At 35.8% G+C, this 10,173-nt stretch overlaps 1 protein-coding gene across 1 annotated transcript; it reads left to right on the top strand.

Annotated features, from left to right (window-relative positions):
• Window positions 1-5,164: 5,164 nt before the first annotated feature.
• LOC115621961 (low choriolytic enzyme) lies at window positions 5,165-10,166 on the top strand. Its single transcript, XM_030515809.1, has 2 exons — window positions 5,165-5,303; window positions 9,344-10,166. Exons 1-2 carry the CDS (start codon window positions 5,165-5,167, stop codon window positions 10,147-10,149), a joined length of 945 nt encoding a protein of 314 aa, XP_030371669.1. The 3' UTR covers window positions 10,150-10,166.
• Window positions 10,167-10,173: the final 7 nt, after the last annotated feature.

The raw sequence follows: 10,173 nt of genomic DNA, 5'->3' as shown, positions 1-10,173 counted from the left end.
GCAGGATTTCCCAGTCATGAAATGCAGACAGATTGGTTCCATAGGAAGCTTTTAATGCAATGAAAGCACATTGCCTTTAATGGACAACTGGCAATATATATTATATATGATGCCAATATTTTATATACAAATAATATACGCAGCTATACGGTTAGTCAATGTGTTCTTGAAGCGGCAGATATTCAAATAAACTAAAATTATAAAGTTAAAATGTACAATTGTAAACAAAAACGTTTTAAGTACTTATATTAATATTTGACTATAGAACCAATAGCAAATTAGTGAAGGAATGATTGGGATAATGTGGACAAGATGATTCCACTGACAACGTGAAAATAATGGTGCACGATTACAGCTGACGTTCAGAGAAGAAGCATTGTATAAGAATGCTTCATATATGTATAGAAATAAATTAAATTACAATTTCTACTTGATGTAAAGTTTCCCGCCATTCGCTGGGCACAAAAATTAAATCTCTATTTCTCTCTTATCTTACTCTATCATCTTTTATAATTATAGCATCGTACTTCTGCTAGTTGATCCATATGCCATTATTTTTCAACATACTTGGCACCTGTCCATGCAACTTTCTTACGCCCCTCCGGCGGTCTCTTTAACGCAGTCAAAGCGTGCCGGATGGTCAATAGAGACTTTGAGCGCGGGCAATAAAAAATGCGACACCAAATCATTTTGCGCCACAAAGAGACAATGGCTCGAACCCAAATATAAAGCGGTGAGGTGACATCGAGGAAGGCAACAGGGACAGGGGCAGAGGCAGAAGCAGAAGCAGAGACAGTGGCATCAAAAGCTATTCAAAACAAGCGTCGAATTCAAACTTGTCACGTAATAAAAAACAAGCAAAAACAATAAGCGAAAAGCCAAAGCGAAAAGCAATCGCTCGACAAATAATAAAAATGAAATAAATTTGCATTTTTGTCAAAGCGAATAACAACAACAAAAAATAACATCATTGACAACAACAAAAACAATGGGAGGAAATTCGACAACAATATACAAATCGCTGTTTGATTTCATTATGTAACACAAAAAACAATAACATGCCGCCTGAAGCCGGTCAACACCCCACCAGCAACGGCCTTCCCCCCACCCGACCCACAAACACATCCATTTCCTCTTTGTCGATTGTCTTTTGAATCTTTTTTGTCGCTTTTGCTTTTGTTTTCTTATTTTGTTTTCTTTGCATTGGCGTTTGTTTTGACACAAAAACCTGATATCTCCAATTAGATTTCAAATTGAATTAATTGAATTGCATTAAAATGATTTTGTGCTTTGTGGTCCTGCTCCCCTTTCCTTTCTCTTCCTTTCCCTTCCTTTCCAGCACCAATGCATTGCATTTATTTGCATAATTCAAAGATACTTCATTGGGCAGATAGAAGCAATGAATAATATCTGATTTTTTCGCTTTTATATACTATGTACGAGTATGTATGTAAATGTATATTTGGTGTATTTTTTGTATTCCGACGACTGGCATTTCAATTTGCTAAAATGTTGGAGAGGGGCATGGAATGCTCAAAGGATTTGTGTATTAATTATAACGCGTTAAACTGAAACTTTTATTCTTTTGCGCTTAATAAAGCGTAAGCGCAAAGTTTTTTCTCCTCGCCTCGCTTTACTGATTCCTCTTATTCTTTTTTTTTTTGTGGTTGCCATGACGTGTAAGCGGAACAAAGAAAAAAGGAAGCAAAACTTTTAATTCCGCTAATGTCGATTTTTAGTTAGTATAAGGACGCACACACACGCACACAAAAACTTATGAGAATATGAATTATGTGGGCGTGGTGTATTCCTGAGCTGAGAGCGTGTGTCACGACGACACAAGCTCCAACTTATGCCCCCTCCATCGGTAGGTGTGTGTGTGGAGGCGCAAAATTTCTGCCTAAGTCGGCTTAAATATTTCTGCCAAAGTATGCAAAAGCAGCAAACTTCTAGATCCGAATCACTAAAATGCCTTACCAATGACAGCCATGGAAGCATATTACAGAACATATGAACACATTCATTATGTACATACGTTTTTACATACGAGTACATATGTATATTCACGACTAGTTACTCAAATTATATTATGAATCTGGCACAGCATATTTAAAAATGCTTGATGTGCAAGACTAGTCTATGCATGGAGCGAATACAAAAATTTTTGAGGCAAAGGCGGGGATTATAATATTATCTGATCACATTTGACTCCGACTATTTGAATACAAATATGTATTATCGCCTTTAAAATAAGCTCCTTCCGAGCTTAAACATATATGCCAACGGTTAATCCAATACATACATTTGTTGTAAGCCCCGACCGGATGGACTTTAGTTTCTTTAAGGAATGACTATACGGCCGCAATCAACTCATTGCTCGAAACGCATATTTGAGTTTAGAAACAGGGCGATGTCACTAAACATCAAATTATACGAATAGGGTGGCTGACCGATGACTTTTACTTCGTGTTTCCTCAAAAATTCAGTTAATCCTGCTGGAATGTGACGGCGCATTATGAATATCATGAATAATTCTTGAATTGTTGGTTTGCTATAAGCCTTGAACCTTAACAAAAATGTGTTGATCCATCTCCTATTTACTTCAATTTATCAGAGGTGGACGACTTGCATGGAGCAAGATTTCTAACAATTGTATAGCACTAAAACACTTGATTTCGATAAGATTGAATTCCCAAAACACTTTTGAAACAGTTTAATTAATTCCGTATAACTAAAACCGGCTTAATAAAACCCATATAATGTATTGTTGGCATAAAAGGATGCAACTCTTCAACAAATATAACATTAAAGGCGTTGCAAAAAAAATCTCATTGCTCCACAATACATATCCAAGTGAAAATATAAATCTATCTATATCTACTTGTATATTACAGTAAGTCCAGCTTATATCAAAGCTATGTAGATTCTACTTTGTAGGAAACTGCTCCTTCGTTTACATCCATTAAATATTAATTAAAAAGTGACGATCACCAAAACTTTCCATCAAATTAGGAGAAAACGCCAGAAATGGATTAGAAAATCCAAAATGTTACTGGATAATCAGGCAGCAGGTAATTGAAATTTGTTAATGCTAAAATTGCTTTGCCACACACCCTATTCATTAGATCTAGCCTTCTTGCATTATTTCCTTTTCCAAACTTGAATAAATGTCTCGATGGTAAAAGATTTGCCAAAAATGTAACGAATGTTTTCCCCAAAGGTGTAAAAAGTTAAAAATGATTCAATTCTTTAGCGCACCTTTAAGCATTTTAGATAATTCTGAAGAGTAACAAAACAAATTTGCTGAATTACAAGTATGTTGTCCTCACACCCATCCGCATTTGGAATTATGCATGGCATTGATATGCGCATCCAATTTCCAAATCACACCTTCATGTCACAAATGAATTCATTTCAAAACTAATCGCGATGAAATGTGTGCACAAATGTGCTAATTAAGACGACAAACTAATTTGGCTTAATTAATGATGAGCGATTAAAATGCGTTGCCAAGTCACTGACAGCCACACATAGTGTACGGGAAAGACGAGAAACAACCCAGCAGTTAAAGATGAAGACGATAGTCGGAATGCGATGGCAGCAAATACGATTACATATTTAGTGGGCAGCATTGCATGAAAAGCAATTTAACCCATTTTCTACCGGTTTTCACAATTCGTTGTCCACTTCTCGTATTTTGACAAAGTCAAAATTTTCCACTGCAAGCTTTCGGTTATTTTATAAATTCATGTATACTATAAGCTGCAAACACTTTAAAAGCCGATAGCAGTTAAGGTATTGTCAAACAGGCAAATAATTTATTTTCGATATAAAAACAACAATGCTAAATTTCTATATGTATATCGATAATAATTCTTTGCTCAGAAATGTATACTTTAAAGGAAATTCACTTTACTTTTCACAGATATTTGTGTCAAATTTTTACGAATTTAACATTTTTCTTCTTTATATTTATTTCTTCAAATAAAAAAGTTTCCCGAAAACTAAAAACAAAACTTAATAAAAATAAAATAATAATAGAACAATAATAATTAACAATAGCAGCACAAATTTGCATCCCAAAATTCCTAACTAAATTACCGAACATAGAAATAAAATATAATGAAATAAACATTTTATGTTTTTGTTTTTCAATTTAAGCAGCTAACGAACCATAAATGACTCCAATCGTGTTGGAAAATATATACATAAGTATTTATAAAAAAAATGTATTAAAACTTAAATTGCGGCGTGGAAGAACCGGGTACCCTTTACTCTTTAATTAATATAAAGATCAGTAGAAATGGATCTACATTTCGGAGCTTAAATATTGTGGAACCATGCTTGTTGCAACACAACATTTAGTTAAAACCTTTTTCTATTGAAGCAAAGTTTTTTTAAATAATTTTCTTAATATTTAATGTACACTTGTACCTAAAGGGTTAAAGAGCTGACCCCTCGGGCACTGGGCAGTGTCGCATAAGCAACGAAAACAATAACAACAAGCACCAAAGTTTACGAAATCCGGCGTGCCGGGCTCTGAACGCTGAACAGCGCCGCCAGCAACGAACGTGGCTAAAACAATTTGCGAAATTTATTACATTAAAACGTAGACTTGACCAACGACAACGATTACAGCAACAACAACAGCGACGGAGACGGTGGAACACACTTGTCGTCGACGACTTGTCGATCCGATCGATGTGCGCGGTGTTTTCCATTTTGGCCTTAAATTACGAGAGCGAACTTGTTGCAGTCGAATTCGATCGATGATGGACGCACCGCTGCTTGTCCGGCGATCGATTGTGGGTCGGTGTCGGTGTCGCTGTCGTCGCAACTGATAGATTTTGGTTTTGTTTACACGACAACAACACCAACAACGATCGATGTTTCGATAGCAGCGCAGTATGTGGATGGAGGCCCAACATTATTTATTTTTTATTTTTTTTATATTTTTTCGCACATTTTGCATAAATTAAACGCGTCGCATTCGCGCCATGGCCCAAACTCGGCCTCCCCAATCAGTTGGTGATATTGTGTGGAGCAGTGCGGTTCGGCGGCAAATCGTGGCATGGCATCGTCACTCTAAACGCAAAGTAAACAAAAAACATAGACGAACCAATTATCGTGCCAAATCCAAAACATTCAGCCGAGGTGTAACAAAATGTGGCGTCTCTCTGGAGCCATTTGGTTACTGCTGTGGGCGCAGTGGCCCCCAGTTAGTGAAAGTGCGAAGCTTCCCAAGCGAGCCTATCCCGCTGGCGTGGATTTCTTTGATCATGAGTTCACCAGCGTGGCTACAGGTAGGAAGCGTTCTAAAACACCATTTACATTCTTGTATCTACACATCTGTCTTTGGATTAGCGGCAGTTTTTAAGAGACAATTTTTAGCTCAGACCCTGGCAACAGCAAAATGTTGTAGTTATAATTTTTTTTAATGGGCGACTTGATCACAGTATCAACGTTTGCAGTTTTCGAGAAACAGATCCATATGCATGTACATATATACATGTATGAACAATTTTGTAATATTTTTGGAAACTAAAGCAATATTCACACATGCAAATAATGTGCCGAGAAACTTCAAGTGTATTATAAGTAGGCTTTAAAAAGTAATTCGCCAAGTACGCTTGAGTATATAATTCTTATTAGTTTTAAATTGCAATAACATCATTTGCGCGATCATATTTTAAGTATGTTTGTGTTTTAAAAAGAAACTCACCTTGCTTTAAACAATTTTTATTTCTCCCTATTCTGGTGATTAGTATGTGTGTATACTATTGTCCTTATACCGCCAGTGAAAGAAAATGTCCTTCATTCATATTTCCACTTACGCGTTTCGATCGCTTTTCGTCACTCAAATTCCAATCAAATATTGTTCAATTCAAATATTGTATGTATACATTCTACATATGTGAATCACATAAGAATTTTTAATGCACTGAACTTGAAAACATACGTATGCATATACATACATGCATACATACATACAAACGCGTATGTATAGTTTTGATGTTTCCAATTAGTTGACTTACTCAAAACTTTAACTCAATCGTACTTCCTTACGTTTATTCAACGTTTGTATTTTTATGCACAAATGCCCTCTGGTTATGTATTTTAATTTTTTAATTGATCTGATTTGCTTATTTTATACGTTCGTTTATATATTCACACATTTGTAACGAATTCTCATCTATTGCTGCACTTTTCAACTGTCTGCTACATACACTCTTTCCAAAGTCAGACGCGTCGACTCTCTCTGCTCTCAGCGTTAGACATTTCGTCCAGCTGTTTGTCCAGTTGTGCTTGTTCTTTTCATTCTTCGCATATTCCTCGTGCTCCTACGCATGCCAACAAGCGTTTGTCTCCTTTGCCCTAGACATTTAATTTCGTATAAGACGCCGAAGTGTCTAGATTTGCGAAATATAGAATTTCGCGCCTGTAAACAAATTGCATATGTACATACATATGTATGTAGTATACGTACATACATATACATATAAACGTATGTTTATTTGTGTGTGACATGTTAGAAGTTTATCAATATGTTTTCGGAGTATTTTTACCATTTCACATGTTTCTGTCCTATTCGGTAGATTTATAGCACACAAAAAATACCAAAAAAATTAATAAATTGTCTGATTCGTCTTTCGGAGTTCCCTCGGCGCTGTGGCGAGGCCATAATGTATGCATTGCGCCCAGGGCTGTCAATTTCGCCTTTTCCCCGTCAAATCTGGCTGTTTTGCAAGGCCTGTTGCGGGAAAAAATTGAGAATTGCGGGAAGCGGGAATTCTGGATTTTTTAGAAATGTGTTTGGCTTTTTCCCCCTTTTTTAATTTTGTCACCATTCATATAAAAACTATAAGAAACTGGCGGTTCATCATTATTTATCGATATTTCATCTCAATACCAATAGTGCGCGCCAATAATTAAATGTTAAATCTTACAAATGTTAAAAATAAATAAAAAGTAAAATAAATAATAATTAAATGTTAAATTGTAAAATGACAAAATACACCTAATTCTGTTTTTACATGGTTTTGATTAAACACGGTGTGAAAATTAAAAATTGTATATATTGTTACACGACTTTATTCCATTTGGTACGATTAAAAATATAAATTGAATAAATAAAAACACACACAGCTGACCAACAGCTAAAAACCATTCATTATCCGTGTTATATGTGTTTTAATAAAATATACATATATCCTTTTTGTCACTGATTTTAATAGGATTTAGCATTTTTGCATATGAATGTCTTTTTTTACACGGTTTTGTTCTGCAACCAATCTACGTGTAGAAACAGAATTATGTGTTACCAAACTAATTGATTCGCAAATATGATACGGATAGGGTTTACTGCACGACCTACTGTACGACCATGTCGTACAAAAGCGAACCTCGCAGAACTGAATGATTTAATGTAAATATCACCTTACAACAAATAAATTGGTAAAACCATAATCGCTTTTTTTAGATTTTTTCTATAAATTTTCATCTTTTTTTGCCCTTCCAGTTAGTTTTTGAATTAAAAAAATGGCAGCACTGATTGCGCCTTTTAGTGCTGCCGTTAATCTTTTACCGTTAACCGCAGTTAAATTCAACATTTTCGCTATTGGTGTAGGCAGATAGGCACTCAAATAATTGGATTTAGCGCAAGGTAGCCGCAAAAAAGTTTGCAAATTTAGCATACGTTTTAATTTTAGTAAATTAATGTTAAATTGGCAATTCTGCCATTTGTCAACCCATGTGAGGCAAGCGCCTTTTTACACAAACATATTAAGTCAGTTAGGGATGTAAGTCGAAAGGAAAACATCGATGCTGATGTACATCGATGTCTGGTCGATGCATCGCAAAAAAAACATTGATGTTATAAAAATGTAACTTGCCATAGAAAAAAGCTAATATTAGGGAGAAAATCACCAGAGATGTTTGAAATAAAAAATGTTTATATATGACAGTCTCATAGTATATTACAATCAATAAAGTACTCGTAATAATGACTTTTGATAAACTTGTATGGCTTACTTCAAAATACTGATTATATACAGTTTTATAAACAACGACACGTTGCAGCTACGCCTCTTAAGCATATTAAGTGTGGCATGAAGATCAAATGCTTAAAAATCTAAAAATTATATTACAAAATGCACATTTTAATGAAAACAGCAAATAATTTGTAATACAAATATACCTTCTTCGGTAAGCTTCGGTACACAAAGAAATGTGACCGCCCAACAAAACATGAATAGTATTCGATGTTTGGACAAACATCGATGTATCGATAATGCATCTTTAGTAAAAAAAAAACCATCGGAAAACATCGATGCACTGTGGTAAAAACAGCGTCGATGCTTGATACATCGATGTTACAGTTGGAGCGACAGAGATCATTCATTTACGTTAGAGATGGACACGACCACGAAATGGACCGTTAAAAACACGCACGTGTATACACGAGAAAATTTAAAATACACTTAATTCTGTTTTTACACGGTAGATTGGTTCCAAAAGCAACCGTGTAAAACACATTGATCATATGCAAAATTAGGTGATTAGTTCCTTATCTCTAAAGAAAGATATATGATTAATTTGTAAACCGTGTTATATCAAAATCGTGTAAAAACAGAATTAGGTGTACACTATTATAATATTTAAACGAAGTGTTATCCTAGATACGAATCGAAATTTTATATATGTATGTTTTCTCGTGAGTGTTTTTTCGTGCCTTTTTGATTCTTTTGATTGAAATATGTAACGGAGAGCTTCTTGTGAGAATAAAAAAGTTGTACCATGGATAAAATGATAATACTTTGTCTATTGTCCATGAGCTTCTGAAGCAAAAACATCTTCAGGTTTATTGAATCGCCATAGTCACAAATTTCCAAAACAACAATGTTAATTGTAATATATTTATTGTCACAACAAAAGAACATTCTTTTCGTTTTGGGTTGTTTGTGTGTTATATAACCTAACTATATTACTACGAACTATTTTTTCAAAAATTAATTAAGAAATTTCTCAGACATGTCTGATTACAAATTGGTTATTTGTTCATCATATTTTTTTTGCATATATATTTCTGTGTGAAAATAAAGATTATCTCAAAAAAACATAACTATAAAATGGTAATTATGTTTCCGAAAACAAATTTAGATTTAAATAAAATGTAAAAAAAATTCTTATATGCATATCAAACAAACAGTATGAGAATCAGAATTCAAAATGTTGATGGATTTTTATATCACTGTTTCTCTCAACTTATTTAATTCAAATCTAGATCTTTTTGAAATTTTGATAAGACTTATTTTCATAATTTTTGTAAATGCATTTATTTCAGATGAATACGACACGTATGGGCCGGATATTGGACACGATGAGACGGGAATTGATGATCCCGAGACTATGCCGCGTCTCTTTCAGGGAGATATCGCAATAGATCCCTACACATACATAACGCTCCGCCTGGGCGTCAATCCCATGCGGCACCCGAAACGGTTGTGGCCGAACGGCACCATTCCCTTCGAGATAAGTCCGCGATATGTGCGTCAGGAGCGCGAGTCCATTGTACGCGCCCTCAAGACCTTCAACTCCCTCACGTGCATAAAGTTTGTGCCTCACGATGGGGAAGTGGAGGATTACCTGTTAATAGAGCCCCCTGAGGAGGGTCCGCAGGGCTGCTGGTCCTATGTGGGTAAGCGTGGGGGCGAGCAGGTGGTTTCTCTGCAGCGCCCGGACGAGACTAGCGCCCATTGTTTTAGCAGCGAGGGTCGCATTATGCACGAGCTGATGCACGCCATCGGTATCTATCACGAACAGTCACGCGCAGATCGCGACAACTTCGTTAAGATCCATTGGGAGAACATTGTGCCGCGCTTCAGAAAGAACTTCAAGCTGATTTCCCGGAAGCGGGGCAAATACGCCTACGACTACGACTACAACTCTGTAATGCACTATGGAGAGTTTTACTTCAGCAAGAAGAAGGGGGACAAGCCCACCATGACGCCCTTGCAGCCGGGCGTTCGAATTGGTCAGCGGAAGACGATTAGCAAAATCGATTGTCTGAAAATCAATGAACTCTATGGCTGTTTGAAGGGACGCAGGGCCAAGATGTACAAGAGTTTTTGTCACTTGTTGGGCTTGTAGGCTCTCCAGACTATATTAAGTACA

This window comes from Scaptodrosophila lebanonensis, unplaced genomic scaffold (assembly GCF_003285725.1).
Source record: "Scaptodrosophila lebanonensis strain 11010-0011.00,11010-0021.00 unplaced genomic scaffold, SlebRS2 tig00000024-arrow-pilon, whole genome shotgun sequence".
Lineage (NCBI taxonomy): Eukaryota > Metazoa > Arthropoda > Insecta > Diptera > Drosophilidae > Scaptodrosophila > Scaptodrosophila lebanonensis.
This window is presented reverse-complemented; position numbering and strand designations above follow the sequence as displayed.

What these genes read in the sequence shown, in the direction of transcription:
- LOC115621961 (XM_030515809.1), top strand. Translation starts at nt 5,165, where the DNA reads ATGTGGCGTCTCTCTGGAGCCATTTGGTTACTGCTGTGGGCGCAGTGG. An exon ending in GTTCACCAGCGTGGCTACAG is followed by an intron (nt 5,304 to 9,343) that starts GTAGGAAGCGTT and finishes CATTTATTTCAG; the next exon opens with ATGAATACGACACGTATGGG.